This window comes from Podarcis erhardii (genome assembly GCF_964252035.2).
Source record: "Podarcis erhardii genome assembly, chromosome: 10".
Lineage (NCBI taxonomy): Eukaryota > Metazoa > Chordata > Lepidosauria > Squamata > Lacertidae > Podarcis > Podarcis erhardii.
In genome coordinates, this window is record NC_138500.1 from 20524474 (window position 1) to 20551434 (window position 26961).

Here is a 26961-nt window from a genome sequence, read left to right on the forward strand (position 1 = left end):
GTAATCTTTTGCCTCCTCAAGGAAGGGACTTGTTCCTGCCTCCGCCCCCCCCGCACCTTCGTGGGCGGGGCCAGGTGGATTTAGGGAGGGGAAAGCAGCGGCTGGTCGATCCTCCTCATTCACAGCTGAGGTAAATGTGTCAGCGGCTTTTCAGAAAGGGAGAGACTAGAGAGCGCTGCTCCGACTCTCCTCTTCTCTGGACTCCCGACTCCGTTTTGCCCGGCGGCGAGGCTTATCCGCCTTCTAAAAGCTGGCACTTTGAGGAGTCTTTTTCTCTCCTATTGCTTCGAGAGCGAGGGGCGGAAAGCGCTGCTGGAGAGTCGCTTCCGCTGCTTCCCGGAAAGTTGTCGCCTGAGGCCCATCGGGGCGTCGCCTGCCTCTCTCTCTCTCTCTCTCTCTTCCTCTTCGGCCACGGCGGAGGATCGCTATCCCGCGGGCGGCGTAGAGACAAAACGGGTACGCGGGGGGGGGGGGAGGCTTGGGAGGGAAAGGACGTGAGTGGGTTCAAAATGGCGAGCGGGAAGGAGGGGGAATAAAAACGCCGCCCCAATTAACGCAGCTAATTGCAGAGGGGGTTGGCGGCGGCGGCGGCGGCGGCACTGGATTATTTCCCCAGCCTCCCAGCGCAGCGGCTTCTGAGGCGAGAATTGCGCGCGCGCGCGCGCGCTGGTCGGACAAAGGCGAGCGCTCTCTTGGCTTTCGGTATCCCCTCCGCGTTTCTCTCCCCACCCCTGTGATGTCAGGTAACACCGAATCCTAATGGCTTTCTCCCTTTCTCTTTTCCTGCTCCCCGCTACGACCGCCTCCCCTCGCGCAGCAGAGAGAGAGAGAGAGAGAGACTCGATTCCGGGCATCGCCAACCTGGCCGAGGAGGTGGCTGGCGCCGCCGCCGCCGCCGCTGCTTTGCGAGGCGTGAAAATCCGCTTCCCGCGAGGATCCCGAGGACCGCTGCCGCCCCGGGGAGGGAAACGATGTCGAAACGGCTCCACACTTGGCGAGGATAAATGGGCCCGCCGTAAGTGTCACGTTTATTTTGTCCTTAGATGCATTTTTATAGTCCGTCGTCCCGTCCCGACGCGCCCCCCCCCCCACCACACCATCTACTTTTTCCATTTAAAGAGTCCATAAAGTGTGGAGGGAGGACTTGTTTCCTGCCTGGTCAGAGATAAGTTGTTGATCTCTGAGGTGGGGGGGGGGGAGGGAGATTGTTTCATATTTTGTTATAGTGATGGGGGGAGATAAGCACAGTTAGTTTCTCTCCGACCCTCCTTTTTAGGGTTCTGTAACTACTAGTGTGACTGCACTGCTAGGGCTCTGATCTAATATCCCTTTTTCTCAGAGCCCCCACATAAAAGAAACTCTGAAATTTCCTAGCTTGTGTTGAGTTGATAGTGCTGTTACTCTGGAGACTTGATTTTATTCCTCCCTCACAGATGTGACTGGGTGATCTTCACAAGGTATTATTTCCCAATGGTAAAATATTATCTGAATTCAAAGCAAAGTCCGTTACTACACTTTTTTTCAGTAAAAAGTTAAATATGTATTTTAAAAAATCAGGCCAGGACTGAATCTTGCTGTTTTTCAAAGATTATCTTTAGCTGACTTTCTCTGTACCAGAACAAATTCCCCTTGAGTAATTATTTCTATGTATATATGTACTCTGTTTTAAGAATACATATTCTTAAAACAGTACAGTACTGGGAAATTCAGTAGATAAAAGTGAAAAACTTTGAATTGACTTTGAAATAAATATAATTATTTTCTACTTGTGTATCTTCAGCTCAGTCCTAGTCATGTTTGTTTGAAACTTAGGTTGCACAGATTTAAAAGGGACTGGTTCCCTGATGTGTATAGAATTGGTATACTCAGCTGTTTGTTATAATTGTACCTTCATTTATAGGAATGCCAAAGAGCTATTTTTTGAGAACCTTTTCCATCTTCCCTGTTATAATTTATGAAGTGTCTCAACAGCTAGAAGCACTAAAATTATTTTTCAAAAGTTGCTTCAGCAAGTCAATGTTTCTTACTGACTGAAGAATATTAAATGTTTGCCACCTGGTTCCTATACAGGAACTGTCCTAGCAGTGTTGGAATGATCCTTGAAGGTTTATGTTTGTAGTACCTAGGTTGACCATGTAAGTCATGGAATTATGCACTTAAAAGTGGTGCACAAAAGAGTAAAATATGATGCAGAGATGGAACTTAATTCAGTGTGGAAAATAACAGTTACATTAGAATTATCTGACTGATAATATTTGATATTAAATTTAATCTATTGTGAATTTTTAGGTTAAGTTGCTCCAATATGCCTAGATCAGGCATCTCCTAGCTTTGGCCCTCCAGATGTTTTGGACTACAGTCACCATCATCCCTGACCACTGGTCCTGTTAGCTAGGGATCATGGGAGTTGTAGACCAAAACATCTGGAGGTTGGGGGTGCCTGGCTGCAGGTTGGAGGTGCCTGGCCTAGATGAGATTCAGAAAAAGCAAGTGACATTTCAGAGTATAAAAACAATAAAAAATAATAAAAGATTACGAACTACAGTAAACTGCAGTATATACTCGAGTATAAGCCAACTTTTTTATGCTGAAAAGGCCTCCTTTGGCTTATACTTGAGCAAGGCGGGTGGCGGTGATGGAGGGACGAGCGGCCTGAAAGAAGCCCTTTCTCACCGCTGGTCCCCCCGCAGCCGCCCACCTCTTGCAAGAGCAGGCACAGGAGCTGCGGTTGTGAGAGGCACTGTGCTGTGCCTCTCCCAACTGCGGCTCCTGTGCCTGCTCTGCAGAGGTGGCGGTGGAGGAACGAGTGGCCTGAAAGCTGCCCTTTCGGGCTGCTCCTCCTTCCTCTGCCGCTGTCGGTGGCCAAGAAGGAACAAGCAGCCCTTAAGACCCAGATGTGTCATCCCTGCTCCACTTTGGAATGGACAAGGCTATTCATTAGGCATCACGGACTGATAAAGGAGAGAGCTTTGTTTATACAGCTGGGTTCTTGGCTCAAGTTAATGCATTTTAGCTAATGGAGAAGGAAAAATGGGATTTTGGGGCCTGTTTCAGACTGACTGCACAGTCAGATTTTACATTTGGGAAACCCATTCCTTCAAGTTAAGGAAAAGAAGGAAAATAAAACTATTGTTATTACTGGACTGTCTTATCCAGGGGTAGGCAACCTAAGACCTGTGGACTGGATGCAGCCCAATCGCCTTCTCAATCCGGCCTGCGGACGGTCCAGAAATCTGCATGTTTTTACATGAGTAGAATGTGCCCTTTTATTTAAAATACATCTCTGGGTTATTTGTGGGGCATAGGAATTCGTTCATATCCTCCCCCCCAAAAAAAAATATAGTCCGGCCCTCCACATGGACCAGCCCACGGCTGAAAAAGGTTGCTGACACCTGGTCTTATCTCTTATATACCCAGCAAATCCTTGTGATCTTCAAGTTCCAAAGTTCTCGGAGGCCCATGGTGCTTTTAGTGTGGCTGAACCTGTATTGAGGAATACGATTTCTGTTGAGATATGACAGGAGTCCACTGTCCACACTTTCCAGAAACAATTGATTTTGTTGTTGTTGTGATAGGCTTTGCTACAAGTGTCCACTTGTTAACTTTTTAGTCTTGTTTTTAAATGTACAGTGGTGCCTCGCAAGACGAAAATAATTCGTTCCGCGAGTTGCTCTTGCGATTTTTTCGTCTTGCGGAGCGCGGATTCCCCAGATATTAACGGTTTTACGAAAAAGGAACCAAACTCGCAAGACGTTTTCGTCTTGCGAAGCAAGCCCATAGGAAAATTCGTCTTGCGAAGCACCTCGAAAAACGGAAAACTCTTTTGTCTAGCGAGTTTTTCGTCTTGCGAGGCATTCGTCTTGTGGGACACCACTGTATTCTTACTGTTTTTAAATGTATTTGTTTTTGTGTGTTTAACTGTCCTTCTGATTGGTTAAGAGCCTAGTAAAACTACTTTAAAATTTGTTCTCTCTCCCCACCCTTCCCAAAATATTATTACAATGACTTTAATTCTGGTTTTATTTTGTTCTGATGTCTTGACTTCCACCCCATTCCTAATTGACTTCCCACCTTTCCCAGTTGCCTGGGTTTGTAAGCACGTTTGTAGGAAATATAAAAGTTATGGGGGATAAAGGACTGTTCTAATCAAGGCAACCAGGAAAAAAAACACCACGTGGTGGCAGTAGTGAAGACCACAGGAGCAGTGTTTAAAACTAACCAGGTGCTAGTCACTTTTTTGCGACTCAGGAACACCCGCTTGTGACCAAGTGGAGATTTTCAGTCGCAAAGTTTATAAAAACTAATCTGCCTCTGTTAGATTCTGAATATAAAGATTTTAAAGGGTCCTTGCCTGATTTGATACATGAAGATAATGCTTTTACATCTTGCGTGATAGGCAGTGATCTCGCCTTTGGGCAATATTTGGTTTAGCAGCAAAAAGAGCTGTGTTCTGACCCTGAAGAGTTAACTTTCTGTAAATAACCTAGTCAGTTAATGCGGCTTTCAGTAGAAATGTAAATCAACCTGATGAAGTTTGTGAATTGGTAGGATATTTGTTTGTTTGTGTGTTTAGTCCTGTGAAAACAGGAGTCAGTTTGTAGCCTGAACCTTGTCCTGCCAGGGAATCGTTTGCCCGCGTCCCCAGTGCCGAAGAGAGAGAGCAAAAAGCACCAGGAAAGATTCTTCTTTGGAGAAAAGAGTTTATTGCAATCTGTGCACAGAGACAACCAGCAGGATAGCTCCTGAAAAACTGGCTGTGAAGCAATGTACTTCAGCAGACTTTCTTATACTTTTCTGAACATTCTCCCCCCTCCCATACCTTCTCCAAACTTCCCCAATCAGCTGGCAAATGTTCAACTTATTCCCTTATATGGCACATCTATATTGCTTGCTAAACACATCTATACTGCTTGCTAAACATTCCATCTTCCTCATACCTATCTTTCTGCTGGCTAAGCACTCCCCTTTTGCTTGTACGTGTCTCTTTGCTAAAGCAGGAAATGCAAGGCAGGAAACGGCCTCCTTAGCAGGCCTGGTTAAATTTGCAAACAGCTGCAATTTCTTGCTAGCTAGCAAGGCAGGAAATGGACTCTTGACCTGCCAGACAGATTTAGCAAACAGCCACTGTTTGCTTTGCTAGCTGTCTGACCACAATTGCAGAATCAGGATTAGACAGAAATTTACTTAGGTGCAGATAATATTGTGAGCAACCCTTCTTAGGTACAAGGTACAGAGAATCCCTGCAACCCTTCTTAGGTACAAGGTACAGAGAATATTGAGCTGTAACCCTTCCCATCTCCCTTCAAGTTTCCTCTGGGATATTATTCGCTTTATGCCACAAGTTAAATCTGGTGTTGGCTAGATAGAGTGAAGAAACTCCAAAGCTTTTAAGGTGGAGCCATTACACTCCAGGATTTTGATTTTGATAACAGTTGCTTAAGTTATTTAATGTTTTATTCCTGTGTGATGTATGTTCCCTATTCTCTAACTTGATGCGGATAGGTTCTAGATGAACAATGTGGATCATGAGGATTAGAGCTATTTTAATCTCTGTTTTATTTGGTATTATGATTTTATAACTTATTTATGCTTTTACTATTTCTGTGTAGAACTGGTTTTAGTATTGAGATACGGGCATGTTATAGTAAATATACTGTATTTGTGGCCTACTTAAGATGAAATTCTAGCACCTAGAAATTTCATCTAAGAAAAAAAGGGATATCATGAATTGATTGTTCAGCAGAGCAGCTGTTGTTAATTGAGCTGTGTTGAACATGAACACGTCACTCGGTTGGCTGGTTTGCCACATTTCCCCCCACCCCCCAGTTGCTATGAGTATTTTGCTGGCTTGGCCTCCCTGAGGGAACACAAACTCCTGGGCCTGCTGTTTGACTCTTTGGCATGCTATCTGTTTGGAGAATAAAGTCTGCAAAACAGTTTGTGCCATCTCCTGGTGATGACAATCAGATATACAGAAAATAAATTTGGGGAATGTCCATCACCCTTAGGACCCAATATTGGCTCTTTGTTGGGTGCTGTAGCCTTTTGTGTGTGCAGGGAAACAGTGTTTCCCCTGTTGAAGCAATATATAGTTGTACTTCCAAAACAAAAAGTATTTTCTTTTTGTTTGCAGCACCTTGCCATTTTACAGCTCTTTTAAAAGGCAACTAAATAAACTAAAACTAAAGCCCTGACTAGTTTTCACTGCAAAGCAACATTAGGACTGTGCTATAAATCAATATATCGTTTGATACTGGGTTTTACATCAAATCGTGATAACGTGACATTGCAATTTATCGCAAATGTGTGCGTGGTATACAAAAAGCACAATATTGGAAAAACAGGGAAGCCAACTTCCTTCTGTGTGTGCAGCTCTTGCCAACTCCACCTCAGTTGTTCCCTGCCTCCCACAACGGCAAGAAATCGCTGCAGCAGGGTGACTCAAGTACAGTGGTGCCTCGCAAGACGAAATTAATCCGTTCCGCGAGTCTTCGTCTAGCGGTTTTTTCGTCTTGCGAAGCAAGCCCATTGACGGATTAGCGGATTAGCGCTATTAGTGGCTTAGCGGATCAGCTGATAAGCAGCTTAGCGGCTTAGAAAAAGGGGGGGAAGGAAAAAACCCCGCAGGAACTCGCAAGACATTTTCGTCTTGCGAAGCAAGCCCATAGGGAAATTCGTTTTGCGAAGCGCCTCCAAAACGGAAAACCCTTTCGTCTAGCGGGTTTTGCGTCTTGCGAGGCATTCGTCTTGCGGGCCACCACTGTATCTCCAAGCTCTCTGAAAAACGGATAGCAGTCACAGTCCTTCAGCAGCAGCAAATTGCCACAAGTTGCTACAGCAGGCTGACACCAATATCACCAAGCAGATATCGCGAAACAGAGCTTTGAGAAACTTCTTCCCAGCCAGGATTTGGAATTAGCAGGGCATCAGGCACATTTTGTGCCTAAACATTCTTCATTTGAGAGTGCTTCCAAAAGTCTGAGTGCCATTTTTTTGGCTGATATTCAAGGATTACTGAAATGTATGTGCTTTGAAGCTTCAGAGTATATTTTAAGGATAGACAAAGTGTTAAGGAGTTAAATGATAAAGAGTAGAGTGTTTTGAAAACTGAACTATGGTACCTATATTTTTAATGTGAACATCAAATTAAACATGTACAGTGGTACCTCGGGTTAAGTACTTAATTCGTTCCGGAGGTCCATACTTAACCTGAAACTGTTCTTAACCTGAAGCACCACTTTAGCTAATGGGGCCTCCTGCTGCCGCCGCACCACCGGAGCCCAATTTCTGTTCTTAACCTGAAGGACTATTTCTAGGTTAGCGGAGTGTGTAACCTGAAGCGTACGTAACCCGAGGTACCACTGTATTAACAATATCTGCTAAAAATGTGTCACTTATCTGACTTTCATATTAATTAATGCTTATCAAAATAATAAACTGTTGTGCCCCCCCCCCAAGTGGCGCCTAGACATTTTGTTTTGGCTCCCACAACTCAGGTCCTAGTTACAGATAGGTAGCCGTGTTGGTCTGCCATAGTCAAAACAAAAAATTCCTTCCAGTAGCACCTTAAAGACCAACTAAGTTAGTTCTAGGTATGAGCTTTCGTGTGCATGCACACTTCTTCAGATACACAGAAACAGAAGTCACCAGACCCTTCTATATAGTGAGAAGGTGGGGAGGGGTATTACTCAGAAGGGTGGTGGGAATGGGTGATTGGCAGACAGGCTCATCACAGCTATCTGCCAATCACCCATTCCCACCACTTCTGTTTCAGTGTATCTGAAGAAGTGTGCATGCACACGAAAGCTCATACTTAGAACTAACTTAGTTGGTCTTTAAGGTGCTACTGGAAGGATTTTTTTTTATTTTTTTTTGACTATGGCAGACCAACACGGCTACCTATCTGTAACTCCCTCCTCCCGTGTGTATGTGTGATATTCTATCTCTCCCCTCCCTTGTTGGTGTGCTTGGTTTTGTGAAGCCAGAGAGGAGCTCCTCTGTGGCACTACCCTGCTGCAAGTTGGAAGGAACTCCCCCCCCCCCCCCGGACCATGCTTGGCTTGTAAGTTGCTTCAGAATAAAAGGGGGAGGGAAAGTGTGTTCAGCACAGCTGGCAATGTTCTTCAAATACAAAAGGCATCTCTGTTGCCAGAGATTGCCAAAATGCAAATTACCCTTGGAAAAAACAGAAATTTAATTTACTAATTTTTGTTCTGTAAAATTTTATCTGTTCTTTCTGATTTGGCTTGGTTTATAAAAGAAATGCAAATTTTCCTGGCAATAAAAATATAATTTTAGACCCATAAGTAGTAGCTGTTGCCAGGATATTACCTTGTTCGCCTCTACATAGCTTCAGCCTTGTTTCAGATACTGTGATATATCAAAATCTCAATGTTTAGCTCGTGCAGTGTTGAACAACCAGATACTGCCCAGCCCTAATCAACACTGAAATATTAAGGTTGCAGTTATCAGTGGAAAGATAATTTAATGGAGAATGTAATGCAACAGTTTGTTTAATTATCTGTATTCTATCAAAAGTTATAGCCAAATAAGTAGAAAAAGGAAGCACAGCTTGCTTAGGTTGATATGCAGTGGCTTTCCTTCATTCGAAAGTAGCCAATGAGCATGAGCGTTTAAAGAGCCAATCAGGTGTCATCTTGTTATGGCAATGATCCAATCAGGTCACAGTAGGATTCAGCTATCAATGTTATGTACTGGAGCTGAGAGGAGGATGTTTGCCAGCATGTTATATGATTGCTATCTAGTTGGTTGAGGTTTTTTCCCCTTTCATTTAGTGAGCTTGTAATAAATGCCCTCCCACCAGATGTCAAAGAAATAAACAAACAGCTGTCTGACTTTGAGAAGACACCTGAAGCAGTCCTTTTAGGGAAGTTTTAAATGTTTGGTCTCTTACTGTGTTTTTAATATTCTGTTCGAGGCCGCCCAGAGTAGCTGGGGAAAGCCAGCCAGATGGGCGGGGTATAAATAAAAAATAATATTATAAAATTAAAGAAATGGTGCAAAGAGGACTGGTCACCCAGAAAGCAATGTAAAATAGTACTATTAAGTGAACAAGGCTACAATTATGAAGAAATTAGAAAAAAAATTGGTGGAAACTAAACCAAAGGTGGCATTTCTAAATTTTGAAGAGGTATAAGGAGACTCGGACACGGGTGGCACTGTGGGTTAAACCAGTGTTTTTCAACCATTTTTGGGCAAAGGCACACTTGTTTCATGAAAAAAATCACGAGGCACACCACCATTAGAAAATGTTGAAAAATTTAACTCTGTGCCTATATTGACTATATATAAAGTAATTCTCTTGAATAGGAATCAAATAAACACAAAGTATTTTATAATTACTTTATTATGAAATAGTAAGTAAACAGAAATATGAAAAATTATAAAATACCTTATTTTTAAATCTTTCGAATTTTTCAATTTTTCCCATGGCACACCAGGCAACATCACCAGGAACAGTGGTTGAAAAACACTGGGTTAAACCACAGAGCCTAGGACTTGTTGATGAGAAGGTTGGCGGTTCGAATCCCGTGACGGGGTGAGCTCCCGTTGCTCAGTCCCTGCTCCTGCCAACCTAGCAATTCGAAAGCACGTCAAAGTGCAAGTAGATAAATAGGTACCGCTCTGGCGGGAAGGTAAACAGCGTTTCCGTGTGCTGCTCTGGTTCGCCAGAAGTGGCTTAGTCATGCTGACCACATGACCTGGAAGCTGTACGCCGGCTCCCTCGGCCAATAAAGTGAGATGAGCGCCTCAACCCCAGAGTCGGTCACAACTGGACCTAATGGTCAGGGGTCCTTTTACCTTTACCTAAGGAGACTGTTACTAGAAAATCAGGCTGATAAAGGCAAGAAGAGGTGCACAACAGCAAGTGATGATAGAAGAATTAAGAGACTGCCTACGTGACAGAAGAAAATCATCTGGATGTATTCAAGATGACATGGCGCAGTGTAATGTGAAGTTGACTGCAAGGACTATTCGGCGCAGACTGCAGGAATATGGTCTAAATTCCAAGGAAAAAGCCATTGATACCTCTGTTTGAAAAGATTAAACTGGGCTAAAACCCATGTTAATTGAACAGCGGAACAATGCGACAGTTACTTTGAGTGATGAGACCCAAATCTCCTTGCTTGGTAGTGATGGCATGAAATACGTGAGGAGAAGAATCGGAGAAGATTTACATCCTACTTGTACTACACCTAACATGAAACACCTAGTTAGTGTTATGATCTGGAGTTGTATGACAACAAAATGTGTGGGCAGAATTGCATCATTAATGGGAATGTAAATGCCCAAATATACCGTATTTTTCGCTCGATAGCACGCACCTGACCATAACACGCACATAGTTTTTAGAGGAGGAAAACAAGGGGGGAAAAAATCTGAATGAAACAGTGGATGTATCATTTTTGTGCTTCATGCTGTGGCCACAGACATGTGATTTGACGGTGAGTTTGGGGTAGCCCAATGCAAAAATCCTGAGAATCCATGTCGATCTGTGCTTTGTAACCATGTTTTTGCACCATTGCAGCCCCAGGCAACAGTGGGTGCGTGATTTTTTTGGTGCAGGCTGTAGCTATGGACATGCTATGTGATTTGATGGTGAATCTGGGGTGACCCAATGCAAAGATCCTGAGGATTCATGTGGATCCATGCTTTGTAACCACGTTTTTGTACCATTGCAGCCCCAGGCAACAGTGGGTGCGTGATTTTTTTGGTGCAGGCTGTAGCCATGGACATGCTATGTGATCTGATTGTGAATCTGGGGTGACCCAATGCAAAGATCCTGAGGATCCATGTGGATCCGTGCTTTGTAACCACGTTTTAAGTGGGGAGGGAAGGAAAAACATAGAAGGGACAAGGAGCACGAGAGGGGTGTGCGAAGAAGCAGCTGGCTAAGAATGCAGGAGAGGGGTTTAAAGGGGTGGGGGGAAGGAAGGCAAAAGTCCCCCCCCCAAGCCAGCCCTCCCTCTCTCTCTCTCTCTCTCTCTCTCTCTCTCTCTCTCTCTCTCTGCATGTTTTCCGCTGCCTGCGAGTCCCTAGACGCAGCAGCACCACCACCACCGGAGCACGGAGAGGAATTAGAGGGAAGGACGCTCTGCTTTCCCCTCTGCTTGCCTGGAGTGGAGGGGATTTGCCTGCTCTTTGTTCCGTTTGAGCTAACACAGTAACGAAACAGAAGAGGGTGGGCAGTAAGACCCTGAGGCAGAATGCAGGAAAGCAGCAGCCTCCTCTCCTCCGTGACAGCGCGATATGATTTTTGCCTGATTTTTGCCCTGTACTTGGGACAGTCAGCTCCAGGGACCACACATTCGCTCAATAACACGCACAGACATTTCCCCTTACTTGTTAGGAGAAAAAAATCTGCGTGTTATAGAGGGAAAAATACGGTACATAGCCCAGACCCTAACCTAATTAAAAATTTATGGAATGGATCCAACTAAAAAAACTGGTTATGTCAGAAGCTATGCAGCAATAAAACCAAATTAATAGAGACAATAATTCAATCTTTGTTTCACATTATTACACCTGCAGAACTAAAAAAATTGGTTCATTCCATGGGAAGGTGTTGTTAGGTCGTAATTAAAGCTAAAGGTTACCCAACTAAGTATTAACTGACACTCTGAGAATCTTAGTATATATCGTTTTTTCTGTGTTTCACATTTCTTCTTTGACTGGTGTTGTAATAAATAATCCTTCATAAATGTTATTGCATTACATTCTTCATAAAATTATCTTTCTATTGATATAATTTTATAGTATTACCCAAAAAAAGTGGTGTTATGAACCATCAAGCCTCTGAAATACTTTTTCCAAAGGGTTTCCACAATTTTGGCCACTAATGTATATATAATAACCAGTAACTAATCAGCAACCAATCTTATAAGTCATTTAAAAAAAATATTTTGCAATCCTTTCCGCTCAGTTTCTTAGCACAATTAAATAGATATCCTTTCAGTTTTGTAGAGATTTTAATTATTTTGTTGTCTCATGTTGTACTAGAGCTAATGTTTGCTGCTAGAGCAAAAGTGGCTCACTTTACATTTCCTTATTTTGGGCACTGTGACCTAAGCTAATTTTAAACCTTTGTTTTCTCCCCCCACCCCCGTCCCTTAAGATATTTTCATGCATCTTTTTGTGAAGGATACTTGTGTATTGAGGGATGTTATGCTTTTAAGTGGCAGATCAATCTTAAGCAAAATTTGTCACTTCTCTTTGAATATCGTCTATTATCTTTCTGTGTAGCAATTCCATATGTATTGAAAAAGTATAGATGTATGGGAACCATGCATTATTTTTGTTTGTTTTTCAGAAACCTTATGAGAATACTGATACTACTGAAGATTAAATAAACTTGGATAAATTCAGAAATAACCAGTCGTAAGTATTGATTTGTTACTTAATTCAGTTGCTGTTCATTTTTTGCAGATCATAGAAACTAGGGGGATATGTATATTTTAATGTGCTGCATTACAGTGCCTTACAGGCTAATCACAGCTTCCATCAGTTTATGAAGCAGAAACATACACAACCTGTTTTTAATGCAGCTGTCATCATTGTTCTCCCCCCCACACACACACTTATGCTGGAGTTATGTTTCCAGATCCTGTGTGTATACTTGAAATCGGGTAAAGTGGGATGGGTGCGGTTGAGATGGGCTGGGAAGCAGCTCTCTCGGCAGACCATGTCTGTCCCACCCACCTGCCTTCAGTGATCAGAAAGTTGAGCTGGGGGGTTGGTGGTAAGCTTGGGCAATGTATCAACACATCTACCAGGACCAGTTTGAGGGCCAGAGTACGATGGCACCTTCACCTGGGCGTGGAGGGACTTGGGAGCAGCGCTGATTTCACTTGCGGCATACCATTAGGTGAAGCTGCTATTGTTCTCTGGCCCTCAAACTGCAGAGGAAGGAACAAGCTGCATCAGCAAGGCCTGGGGCCGATGCAGCTTGTTCCTCCCTTGGCTGCCCACACCTCAGTGGAGTAGTTTAACAAAGCCCTCGCCCTGCCACTGGCTCAAGCGGTGGTAGGGGGCTTCTTTAAATTGTTCTACGCTGCTCTACACTGAGGGGTGCACGGCCGCCTGCGCCTCAGCAGAGCACTTTAATGAAGCTCTACCTCTGGCTCACTAACTCAGCTAGCAGTGGGAGGCTCCTCCCCAGCTGAGCGGAGTGTTTCAACACAGCCCGCACACTCCTCTTACTTGTATGTGAGACTGAGAGACACCAGGGCTTGCTCACCATTTAGGGCTGGTCAGGGTATCTTGATTGCTTCTTCCTTTCCTGAGGTGGGAAGAAGCAGCTGAGATAAATCCCATGCATTGTGATACATTAGCATGTTGCGGCATTTAGCTGCTAATATGTTGAAAACCAGGTATTGCCCAGCCCTAGTTGAATAGTCACACCAGTTACCCCTTGCCTAGTTAACCTTATCTTGACTGAGACCATGGTGTATGGGGGGAGGACTTTAACCCTTGGCCCTGCTACATTCCTAACTGGAATTGCCCCCAAGCCAACTGTTTGCAGAACAGCCAGTTCCACACATTAAAGGCATGATAGTGCTGTGCTGTTGTCTTGTTGTCCCTAGCTTTGCATTATCTCCTTGCATTGAGCTTTTGTGTGCATGCACACTTCTTCAGATACACTGAAACAGAACACCTCTAGTCATCACATACAGCTCCCAAGTTAAAACAGTACAACGCATCATCAGAGATCTACAACCTCTCCTGGACAATGACAGTTCTCTTTCTCAAGCTCTGGGAGGAAGACCTTTCATTGCCTACAGACAGCCACCCAGTCTTAAACAACTCCTAACCCACAATAATACTACAACCAGACCTAACATGGACACTGGCACCAGAGCCTGCAATAAACCCAGATGCCAACTTTGCTGCCACATACACCCGGACAACACCATTACTGGCCCCAACAACATCACACATACCATCTCGGGACTATTTAATTGCTCATCGTCTAACATTATGTATGCCATCAAATGCCAACAGTGTCCTTCAGCTCTCTATATTGGACAAACAGGCCAGACCTTACGCCAAAGAATAAACAGACATAAATCGGACATCAGGAATCACAAGACAGAGAAACCAGTAGGAGAACACTTCAATCTCCCAGGACATTCTATACAAGATCTCAAAGTAGCTGTTTTACTACAAAGGAATTTCAGAAATAGACTGGAAAGAGAAGCTGCTGAATTGCAACTTATTACCAAACTTAAAACCATGGAGAGACCTGGTCTGAACAAAGACCTTGGATTCTTATCTCATTATACATGACAAAGCCATTTTTCACCTTCTCACCCCTTGCTTTTTCCTGTAAGACCTATTGCAGTCGTTAAGAGTCGTCAACAGGCTCATCACAGCTATCTGCCAATCACCCATTCCCACCACCCTTCTGAGTAATACCCCTCCCCACCTTCTCACTATATAGAAGGGTCTGGAAACTTCTGTTTCAGTGTATCTGAAGAAGTGTGCATGGACACGAAAGCTCATACCAAGAACTAACTTAGTTGGTCTTTAAGGTGCTACTGGAAGGAATTTTTTTTGTTTTGACTATGGCAGACCAACACGGCTACCTATCTGTAACTGGTCCTTGCATTGAATTATTATTATTGGCAGCCTGTTCCTGTGCGGGTTTATTTGGATGTAAATTTGTTACTTGCTCCCACATACATGTGCATAGGATTGCTATATGTCTGAGAATTCACAAAACTACCTTTATGTATTTCCTCCCTGAACTTACAGTGAACTTTTTTTATTGGTGTGTTGTCAGCCCAACCCACAGGGAATTATTCTGCAGTTCCTACTTTTTAAATATTACTGCATACATGAAAGTATATTTGTTTAAAATCTTTTATTTTCTCCCTCACTTGTCAGATTCCTGAAAAGAAAAGAACTATCAGCACAATGGATTGGAGCACAAGATCTACCCTGACCTCCAACTTTCAGACAAACAATGTTCAAATTCAGGAACAACATCAGTCACAACAATTTACAGCAGCAGATTTTCAAGGAAATGCATCTGTTCAAAATTCTGGAACTTACTCTGGAAATGATCAAACCATAAAAATACTCTCTAATAGAATGAATACCCTTGCAAATAACTTGCCTTTTCAAAATCCTGGAGGCTCCAATACTTTACGTCCTATTCTGCCTAAAACATCTGTACATAATGACGTTCAGCCAGCCCACCTTGTTCTTACGCTACATCCCAATTCACTTGGACATGTTTCCTCTGAGAATGTCCAGATGGCTGATGGCATGACTCAGAATTCGAGTTTGACAAAGAATGTGCATATTTCCTCCCCTGTAGTCGTACAAGGTAGTACTGAAAATCCTATGCAAAATATACCTCAGAAAACAGTTAATCTGCCTATTGCCTTGGATAGCTACAATAATCGACCATTACAGAATCATTCTACTTCTATGACTACTTCAGTATATTGGCAAAAGAGCCAAAGTAATACATGTTCAAAAGGACTGCCAACGCCGGTGCACTACTATCATGTTAATGGACCTGCTACCTACCAAATAGATACTACAGTGCCTTTTAACCAGGCATCAAGTCAGTACTCAAATTCTCAGCAGAACCTTTCATGTCTTGTTTTCCCTTTACAGCAAAATACTCAAAACCAAATCATTGGCCCAAGTTCAAGCCTGAAAGCAGCTTTGCATTCACAATACTATGCCCCTAATACTGTAAGTCCTATACAGTATGGAGTACCAGCCCATCATAATTCTAAGAATGCAGCACAGACCTTCTCTCAAGATCGAAATCCACCATCATACCCAGTTCCTCCTGCACAAAGAAACCATGGACAGTGTGTACTTCGACAGGCAGTTGCAAATATATCCCATAAAAATGTACAGAACTACCACAGTCCTAGGTTGGATCAAAGTAGTAATCTGTATTCAACTCAGCTTAGTGAAAAACATCAATCTGTACCATTCACCCAAGAAACTAATGCAGTAAGCAACACTCCATATAGTGCAAGTGGATATAGGACTTCAAATCAGCTTCCTAATGAACTGGCCAAGTCATCAGTTGAAGTTGGAGCAAGCCTTTGTAACAGTGTGCGAGTTGTTGGAACAGTTCCTTCTGATGTCGCTTTAACACCACAAACGGATAGGACTTTGGAACAAGAAAAGAATCTAGCTAATGGCTCAAGACATTTTCCTGAGAACTTGAAAGGTAAAATAACAAAAGAGAGACTAGCACTGGATAGGAAAAAACTGCATGAATTCCAGAAGACATTCTCAAAATTAGCTATGGACTATAAAATGAAATTAAAAATGTACCTATCTTCAGTACAGAATGGTCAGGCTGCTGACACTTCCGTTCACAATCAAAATGCTGTTCAGAGTCAAAATGCTGCCACCTCACTTGCTTCTTACAATACCAATCTCAATCTGTCTTCGCCACTGCCAAAGGATTCCAATCAAGCAATTCAGCCTCTTCCATATGATACCACTCAATCATTTCCTCCTATGTCCTACAGTTCTGGTGAAGTCAAATATGCTCCTTTATCAGTGAAAACCAATAATCACTTAGAGCCAATTCTAAGGCATATGCTTAAAGGTACTACTGATGAAAATATGTTATTTAACGATTATGTTGAAAAAGGAGGGTCCCATCATTTGGCCATCAAAGATCATTCATCTAGTGCTCCTATGCTTTCTAGCAGTGATGTATCTGAAACTCGTGTGAATAATATTGATGATGCTTCTAAACTGAGGTCAAACATTACAATGGATTCTACCCAAGTGCCTTTGACATGCACAAAAAATGGTCCTGGTTATGAACTGACTACAAGATCTGCCATCGATCAATTGGGGAGTTGGTGTAAGAGTAAAATGGAAATCCCTGGCCAGTATTTTACTGACAATGTTCCGAGTTCAAATCAGAACCCACCTGCCTCAAATGGATCATCCTTATCAAAAAAAGAAGACAGAGAGTGCGTTGAGCAGAGTAACACTTGTCTGCAAAAAAATGAAAGAAAAACTGTAGCTGGGAGCAATGAAAATATTTGTGATACATTTAATTCAGCTTCTCTTCAGAAAGCAACTGTTCAAGAAGCAGGCGTAATGCAGAAGTCCTCAGTTACTGGAAATCCTTCTGTAATGACAGACGTTAGTTGGGAGGTAGTAAAAAAAGGTCTTGCTTTGTGGACCAAAAATTTGCCAGGAGCTTTGAAACACTTATGTAAAAATAAAGATTCAACTGTGTCTTTGTCCTTATCAGAAGTTGGAGTAGATGGGGGGAAAACAAAGCAGATTTTGGAAAATCTTCCCACTTCATTAACTCAGAAAGACCAAACTAAAGTTACAGTTGGATCAACTGAAACAACTACGTCTTCTGCACCTTCCTCTCTTGGAAAAAAACTTGATTCCGTAAATTCCAATTTACTCAAGGGTTCTGAACTCCAAGTTGCCATTGTTACTCCATTGATAATGTCAAAAGAGAGTATTCAACATGAAGTGCAGAAAAAACCTCATTCATCTCTGTTGGAAGAAAGGTATCCAATTATTGAAGAAAACAGTGTATGTAGTTTACAAGAGCTTAGTTCCTTAGTCCCAGCTGCTGATGAAGGGACAGGAGGAACTCTTCGTTCACCTTCAAACACAGGTATTACTGTTAAGAAAGAAGATATAGATATGCATGAAAAAACCACCAAATCCAGTGAAGAAAACTTGATAGTGAAAGCTGAAATGAACAAGGATTGCTTAATTCATCAAGTTCCTCAGAAAGATGTAAAATCTTTCAAAAGTAGTTCAGATTTGCAAGAACCAGGAGATGCTGTTGAAGTTGTGCTGAATGACACTGTGTTCGAGATATCCAGTGTGTGTACTCTTGTACAAGGTGATGAGTTTTACAATTCACAAATAGCTTGTATTTTTGATGGTAGCCCTTTGAAGTCTAGTAAGAAAAATGACACTTCAGAAGAATATATGCCGTATTTGCATCATAGTGAGCAGCATTCTGGCCTTTTGAAAAGTGAATCGGAAATTATCACGAGTGCCTCAGAAGGAGATACCTTTTTGCCATCCCAAGACTGCTTATCAGATGCCACTACAGAAAAACTGTTAGACGAATTGTCGAATTTAGAGATTCCTCAAAGTGGGAAAGCTTCAAATGAGGGGAATGTCATTGATTCTGAGGAAGGAAAAAGCAGTTCCATGCCCCAAAGTACTCCTCTTTCAGGAGAGAAACTTAAGCAGGATACACTCTATGATTGTATTCATAGTGCAGACTTCAGCAGTGATAATGAGGTGTTACCTGTAAATAAGGGAAACATATCCAGCAGTAGTACTGCAGATGGAACGAATGCTACTGCAAAAGAGGATGCCACAAAAAATGTGCTATGTGAAGAAAATCAACCAGATTCTGGAATCGACACTGAAGCTCCTAAAAGAGTACTAAACGATCAGCTGACTGAACTCCTGAAAGAATTTCCTTATGGAATCAGTTTTCCAAAGGCTTTAAAAACCCCAGAGAACAACGATTTTGTGACTAAACTAAGTGAGAAAGAAGATGAAGAAAAGCCTCAAAGTTCTGTGGAAACTCCCTCACAAATACAAATAACAATATTAACTTCTGAACAGATGAAAGAAATGTTTCCTGAACAGAGTCAATCTTCCTCTAACATACCAAAAAACTGTGAAGATGACCAGTTTTCAACAGAATTTAAAGATGACTTGATGGAAGAGAATAAAAGGCATAGTCAAACTGATCAAGCTGTACCTTATGACAGCCGAAATAGCTCAGCAGAAACAACAGCTGCAAAACCCAGTAAGCATAAATATTGCTGCCTCCAGGGTTGGCTAGCTTCAACAATGGGAGTGAAGCCGTGTAAATGCATACTGCCTGAAAAAGTTGCCTCAAAGCAGAAGGTGGATATTTGTCCACAGTCTAAAACTATATCTAAAGTCAAATCAGAAGCTGATGCAAAAACTGGTCTTCAAGAAAATGAATCTAAAATAGATCCTGAAATTGTTCCACTTTCATCTCTAGAAAAACCAGGCTCTCAAGAACTTAATATACCTGTCAAGCAGGAAATGGAAGAATTGCCACTCCATACATCTTCTCCTACTTTGACGACTGAAACAATTGAAGTTAAAATACAGAACCACACACGTGAAAGAAATAATGTCTCTGCAGATAAAACACAGTGTCATTCAAGCACAAAAGATTTAAAAGTGGTTGCTGCTAGAACTCTCTCCAAGATTGAAACCTCGGTTAAACAGAGAACATCAAAAGAAAAACTTGTTGTAAGATCAAAGACAGATCATCGAAGGAGAATAGAAATAAAGCGCAACACATACCAAGAAAGATACAAAATTAAACGGGACTCCAATGAAACACACATTATTAAGGGACCAACTTTGAGTAAGGGTTTGAAGAGAAAAATGGCAATAGGAAAAAAGCATAAGGCTTTGGTAAACCAGCATAATGATGCCATAAAGTCCCCAAATATAAACAGTATTAAAATTAAGAGCCCTCAACATAAATCTACCATGCTTTCACCAGAACATTTAAATGTAAGGAAGAAATTAGATTTTGAGAAAAACTATGGATACAAAAAAAATTTGGGGCACACGAGGGTAAACAATGAACCAAGTAGGAATGAGCATATTGAACACAATGAAGAAAGTATTCAAAGGAAAAGTCTGAAGCTAAATTTGGAAAAATTTGCGTATTCGAAAGAGAAGAAAAATGTAGGCAATTACAGAAGTCATTTAGATGCATCACCAAAACACATGAGCCATGCTTCCAATATACTTAAAACTCCCTTCTCGGTTAAAGAGGCTATGCTAGATACTCGTAATAGAGACAAGCGACTTGAGAGATCTCTTTCTGATAAAAAAACAGGTTTCAGTAGAAGAACTGGTATACTGTCAATTTCTCTACAAAGAGAACAAAAGAAAAAATATTTGAACCAAGTTGCATTCAAAAGGATTGCACAGAAAACCATTTGTTTGACAAACTTAGATTCACATTCCAGACCAGTATGGCATGTGAAATCCAGTAGTGTTTCATCATTGTGTGAGGATCAAAAGAACAGCAGCGCATCCTCTCAGCAGCCAGAAGTGGAGAAACCAAAAATGCTTGAGTTCAAAATGTGCCCAGAGATATTGTTTGGAAAATCAGTCTCAGAAGAACAACTTTTAGATGGAAAGAATCTTCCTGAAAAAGACAAAACCCCTATCACAGGTACAGTATGATATGATCAAGCCAACCTATAATAAACTCCTGTTAAATAGGAAGTTGTAAATGCAGACTGGTATTAGTTATAGTATTTCCCCTGCTTAAGTTTACATTTTACAATGTGTTTTGTGTGTGCGTGTTGGTGTCAAGGAGCTGTCAGTTGAGCACAGCTCATCCACAAGGCAGGAAAGAACTTGAGACACAAAATGCTTTTAACTTTTATTAACAGAAAGTAACAGCATAGCAGAGTTCCTCACTAGCTTCACAAAGACTGTCTTAGCAGTTACCAGTGAAGTAATCTTAGAGGTACTTAGCTAACTTAGATTATTAAAATGCATATACGTAACAGTGGTGAGCTTAAGTACATTTCTTTTTAGGGTTAACATGAATGATATGATTAATTAACATTTAAGCATCCAGAAATCTGCTAAAGGACAAGAAACTACGAGAAGGAAGCAGCTGGAGGGAATGAATCATGGTTTATGTTGTCTCTATACTAATGCACAGAGTGTGGGATTCAAGCAAGATGAATTTGAGCTCATAATACAGGATGGCAAATATGACCTGGTGGGCATTGCTGAAACCTGGTGGGATGAGACTCATGACTGGAATGTAGGAATTGGGGGGTATAGCCTGCTCAAAATGAATAGAACAAAAGGAAGGGAGGAGTAGAATTATATGTAAAGGATGTGTTCACTGGTGAAGAGATCCAGCATCTGAAGCATAGAAGACAGAGAAACAACAGTGACCTTACTGTGGATGTCTGCTATAGACTGCTAAGCTAGACTGAATAGTTGGATTGTGCCTTCCTAGAGCAAGTAGTAGGTAGTCTGCGTGTAGAAGATGGAACACCTGGCTTTCCAATACCACATGTGAAAAGGATCTAGGGGGCTTTTTAAAGATCTGCCTTAGGTTTTTCGTCTAAAGGTTTTTATTGGCTTCTAACATTGGGAGAAACCTATTGTGTGTGGATGGTGCCATTCTGGTTACATAGAATAAATAAAAATGGAAGGAGGAGGAGGGGAAATAAAGAAAGAACATCCCATTCTTCATCTGCTAGCTATATAGATAATTATTCAACACATCCACTCCAAGGTAACACTGAACAATCCACCTTCTATAGACCAATATTCTCTTCAGTACTCACACCCAGATGTCATATGTTCATTTTTTTATTCAAAAAGTCTATAAGAAGTTCCCAATCTTTAGTAAATGTTGACACTGATTTTTCTCTGATTAAACACTCATTTCACCATCTCATCTAAGTCCAGTAATTTCAACATGCCGTATTTTTTGCTCTATAGGACGCACTTTTCCCCCTCCAAAAATTAAGGGAAATGGGTATGCGTCCTATGGAGCGAATGCAGGCTCCTTGGCTTCAGTGATATCAACGCGTAGCCTCCAAAGCACCGACCCCTCTTGCTCTCCCGGCTTCAGGCGGCTATCCCTGAAGCCTTTGGAGCACAGCGGCAACTCACACTGTGCTCCAAAGGCTTCACAACCTTACCGCCGCTCCCGTACCTGTTCTGGGGGCTGGGGTCGGGGGAAGCTCTGGCTTCCCCAGCTCCGGGAACGGAGGCAGGTTGTGTGCAACCTTGCCGCCGCTCCCGGACCTGTTCTGGGGTCGGGGGAAGCTCGGGCTTCCCCCGCCGCAGCCCCGTAGCTAAAAACAAAGCCAAGACAGCCAGCAGGATGGATCCCGCTTGCTGTCTTGGCTTCTTTGCTCTTTGGGCCTGGGGGAGGGATAATATTTTTTTTCTTGATTCCCCTCCCCCCCCCCAAAAAAAACTAGGTGCGCCTTACGATCCGGTGCACCTGATGGAGCGAAAAATACGGTACATTGGAATAGTTTTGGTTTCAGTTGAAAATTGACCTTCAAAACCCTCAGTATCAGTTTATGTACTTGCATGTAATATTTTAAAACTTTTTTACACATCATTCAAGCATGATAAAATGTCACTTCATTTTCTTGAACATTCTGAAAACCCCGCTGAAACAGAGCAAAGTTTCATGTAGCTCAGGTTTTTAGGTGCAACAGCCTCCAGGTAAATTCCCTTGAGTATTGACAAGGCGGGCATTTTTTGCAGTGTGTTTCACCAATGCTTGGCTCTAGAGGGTTTCCAAGTAAAGGAAGTTAATAGTTGAGAAATAGCCTGTGAGAGAGCAACTTTGTATATTTTGTGATCTATGAATACATGGGTTGCTTCAGATCATTGTACTACATCGACCGTGGGGTGATTGTGGTTGTCCCTGACCCAAGTATATTAGCCTGAATTTCACAGACAACTGACTGTTTACTCATAACTTGCAATTATCACTTGCAGCTGTCAAAAGTAAAAGAGAAGACTGGTTAAATTACAACCCTGTTAAAAGAAGAAAAACTGAAGAATATGAAACTCAAGGTAACTTCTAAAATCCATATAAGGATAATGCCAAAATTAGGGCCAACCAGAATATCGCAAAATAGTGCAGAAGTTCTGCAGAATTCCTCATCAGAAAATTTACAAATGAAATAAATGGGAGGCAGCAAAACGTAAGGTAACTTTTTGATTTTCTGTTCTAAATCAATAAACTTGATTTTGTGAGGTTGAATGCTAGCTTGAAACTGACTTGGCACTTAGTGAGGCACTTGATGGAGGGAGGACCCTTCATTCTCAGAAGAGTAGTTGGTGTCAAAAGCTTCCCTAAGTCCAGACTTAACCAACTCTCCGCATTAATATTGTCCAAGGTGGTCTAGTTATGGACAACATATATGTCTATTGCAGAGAACAGATGTAACTACCGACTTAGGTATACCACTCTGCCCTGGCAGCTCCAAGATAGTGGTGGAACTAGCCACAGCACAGGACACCGTGCCATACCTATATTGCCTCAATAACATGCCTGTTAAGGTTGTGACTTGTCTAGTATTTTGAAGCTTGAGTGAACTTGGAAAGCCTTAACACAGCATAGCGTGTTAAACCAAACTTATTTGCTAGCTGAATATCATGGTTGAATAGTAATGATGCACTTCTATACTTTCCTACTCAAAAGTAAGTTTTAGCAGATTCAATGGGACTTACTCCCAGTATTGTTTTTTATATATAGCTTTGGAGTTTTGGCAGGAAAAGCTGAATTTTGCAAGTCTGTCTATCTCTATAAATCCTCCTAATTAACAGTGCAATTGTTTGTCACTATTCTGCAGTTAATGATGGCATTCCTCTTGATACTGCAATAAAATTATTGGATGGAATGCCTGTGAAGGATTCTAAAGCTACATTTCAGACCTACAAGAAAATGCATCTGGAAAAAAGAAGCCGAAGCCTAGATAGCACTCCCTTAAACTAAATGTCATAAATGTGAGTAATATCACGGGCATGTCTTGTTTATGGTGCATGTATTTGATGGAATTGGACCATAAAGTAAAAGTGACTGACAGGGGTGGGCACTGTAAAAATGATTATTGCACACACTGGGATGTTTTGTGTTCAAGAAAAGATTCAAAAATTGTTTACCGATATAATTTACAAATAATTTTAACAATTGAATGTATCACATTTTGCAATTAATAAATTCCCCTGACTGTTTATTTCCATCATTTTGTCTAAAAAACGAGGATGATAGCACTGTAATTGCAGAAAGAAGCCAGTGGATTTTATCCTTCTTTTTAAAAAGACATGTAATGAAAATATAGTTTATTGGTTTATCGGTTTCCTATAAAAACTAAGAAAACAATAACAATATTTTCAACTCACCCCCCTCTCTGAAGAGCAGAGATAGTGTTAAAGAATAATACATTAGAATCAAGACCTAATGAGAATAGACCAAAGTGTCATTCCACAGTGTCCCATGAGCAGTTGATGGACAGAAGCAATGTTCAATAGATTCTGCGTAATCAATAAAATTGTAACATGCCATATAAATACTTGTTTCTTTTTCCAGTTTGATGGTCCTCGTTGTGATGTTGTTAACTTATATTGTTATATTGTTGTTAACTGTCCTGTATCTGTAACAATCATAGCATTTTTAAGAGAGAGCAATTTTGTTTTGTCTGAACTTTGGAGAGATAGTTAAAAACATGAACAAAAGCAGATAAGCCTTGGGTATGCACCAGGGAGCACTGGAAACTGTGTGCTGCTATCCAGTTTTGCTGAACTTTACAAACTTTTCAGAAAGTTACTTTTTACTTTATTTATAATTTTCTGTTATTTGAGGCTTGTTGATTTTCAGATGTGTTTTTTTAAAAGGAAAAGTTGCAAATACCTCTGTTGAATATCTCCACTTCGATTGAAATGTAATTGTATTTGAAAACCCAAGTTGCATTTTGACCAAAACTTTGTGAGTCAAAATATTATCAGGATTCACCAGCCAGTTATTTAAACAAATCCTCTGTAAGCTATATTAGCTAAGGGTTGTACTTAACTGTATTACTCAGCTGACTTTAAGGCTTCTTTCAGCCGAAGGGAAACAAAAATGATTTCCCCCTCCTCCAGCAGCTCTTATGCCCCACTGAATCTACTCTGGAAGATCCCCAACCATCCGGAGCAAATTTCAGGGTGGGTGCTTCAGGGGGTAGAGCACCCACTCTGAAATTGTTTCCTTCCCCGTTCCACTGCTAAAAGCCTTATTGTCAGTTGAACAACACTCTGGGATACAACCAAGTATGTTTCCAAATATATGCCCTAGAAACTATTCTGATGTTGAATATTCATTTTTAAGTGCCTTTTGTATTATTTGGTATATTTGATGATACTTTATAACATTGTCATTTATTGATTGTGGTTTTTTATAAAAAAAAGTTACATAAACTCAGTGCTACTGTTTCTTAATGCAATTAAAAGCACACTTATTTTGGCAATGGTTGTTTTTTGTGTATTTGAAAGAATACTTGCTTGAATTTTAATCTGAGTGGTTGAAGTAATCTTTCCAAACATACAACAATATCCCTAGGTACGTCCAAGGCCCTTGTTTGGGATCCACCTATTCTGTGAGCTCGTATAATGTCAATGGAGGTGAGTGGGTGGGGCGTCTAGATTCAAACTGCCGAAGCAATTTAAAACAAAAGCACTCATGTACGACTATCATCGAGCACTTTATGTACTGTTTGCGTTACATCAGCTATGTGATCAGATAACATCTCAATTTTAGCTTCATGTAGCTGCAGAGCAGCATTTCAGCCACTTGCTAGAGCCTGACTTACATTCCTTTCCCACAGGGGCCTTTTATAGTTTTACATCCCCATTTGCCTAGAAGTATCAGACTGTTGCAGATAAGTGACTGGACGCATAAAAAAAGAGACTCCTTTTGGAGTCTAGACCCATAAAAATAATATGGCAGAAATCTTTAATAAAAGAAAATAGAATAGATCAAATGATATGTCCAGACCATTGGTCAGCAAACTTTTTTGGGAGGGGGCCGGTTGACCATCCCCAGACCCAGTGGCAGGTGCACATGCAGTGGAGGGGGCTTCTCTCTCTCCCCCTCTCTCCTTCAGCCCCTCCCCTCCCCCTGCCTACCTCCTCCACTGCTCTGCCTGAGGTTGGGAATCGGCGGCGGTGGCAGCACCTCTCCTTTTCGGGTCAGCTTTCCTGGGCGCCAGGCACGGGGCCAGCAGGCACACCAAGCTCCAGCCCACAGCACAGCCATGGGGAGAGGCAAGCTCACGCCAATCCAAGCGGCGATTGCAGAACTGTTTGTGGGCCAGATCCAGAGGGAAATTGGGCCGGATTCAGCCCACAGGCTGTAATTTACTGACCCCTGGTCCAGACTATCCATGCAACGTATTGCGCTTTCCTGCAACAGCTCAGCATCTTCCAAAATATGAAATAATTCAAACAGACCTAAAAGCAAAGGTGTCTCTCCACAGTCTACATTCCAGCCTCCAGACTAATTACTCTTTCCTTCAGGAGAGTTTATTTTATATCCTTCACTGAGTTTTGGAGAAAGACTCAAAGGCAACTCCCTTCAAAATGGAAATTTTCCAACCTAATACCTCTCACATGGTCTAAGGCAGAGGTCAGCAACCTAAGACGCATGGGCCGGAAGTGGCCTGCGGAGGTTGTTTGACCGGCCCCCGACCCACCCCCAAACTGAGCCGCCTGCTCTCATGTTGCGCTAAACCAGCACAGTGCGGTGCAGAGACTTGCTCCTGCGGCGCTGAAAATTGCGTATGCGCAGGTGCAGGTGCCGAAAAGTCGGGGTTGCGGCCTCATCTCGCTTTACAGGCTGAGGGAGCCGGCGTTTGTCCGCTCTGCAGACAGTTTTCCTGGGTCATCTGGCCAGCATGACTAAGCCACTTCTGGTGTAACAGAACACTGACACCAGAGCAGCGCACAGAAACACCGTTTACCTTCCCGCCAGAGCGGTACCAATCTACTTGCACTTTTTGGCGTGCTTTCAAACTGCTAGGTTGGCAGGAGCTGGGACCGAGCAATGGGAGCTCACCCCGTCGCAGGGATTCGAACCTCCAACCTTTTGATCAGCAAGCCCAAGGCTCAGTGGTTTAGACCACAGCACTACCCGCATCCCTAGTGATGACATAGTAGCATACAATAGATGGCTGCTGCCACCCCACCCCCCCAAGTTTGCTGGGGATTAAACAAAAGTTTTTAAGATCAAGTTAGCGACTGAGGGACTCCATTGCTTCTGTGCAATTTTGTCATAAGAGACCTAATCATAGCCTTTTGGAAACCGTTTGTCTTCAAATCTCTTAACTTGGAAGTCTAACTGTTACAATGTCAAGGGTT

The 26961-nt window shown here is 42.1% G+C and overlaps 1 protein-coding gene across 2 annotated transcripts; it reads left to right on the top strand.

Moving 5' to 3' along the window:
* The first annotated feature begins 863 nt into the window (after window positions 1-863).
* RESF1 (retroelement silencing factor 1) lies at window positions 864-25073 on the top strand. 2 transcript variants are annotated; one of them, XR_014160791.1, is made up of 5 exons: window positions 864-1015; window positions 12332-12399; window positions 14908-20242; window positions 22561-22774; window positions 23421-23548. XR_014160791.1 is itself a non-coding variant. In XM_081878779.1 (5 exons), exons 3-5 carry the CDS (start codon window positions 14938-14940, stop codon window positions 23561-23563), a joined length of 5526 nt encoding a protein of 1841 aa, XP_081734905.1. In that variant the 5' UTR covers window positions 864-1015; window positions 12332-12399; window positions 14908-14937; the 3' UTR covers window positions 23564-25073. The 2 variants fall into 2 exon arrangements, 1 of the variants encoding a protein (XP_081734905.1); XM_081878779.1 differs by having other exon boundaries at window positions 22561-22638; window positions 23421-25073.
* The last annotated feature ends 1888 nt before the right edge of the window (window positions 25074-26961 follow it).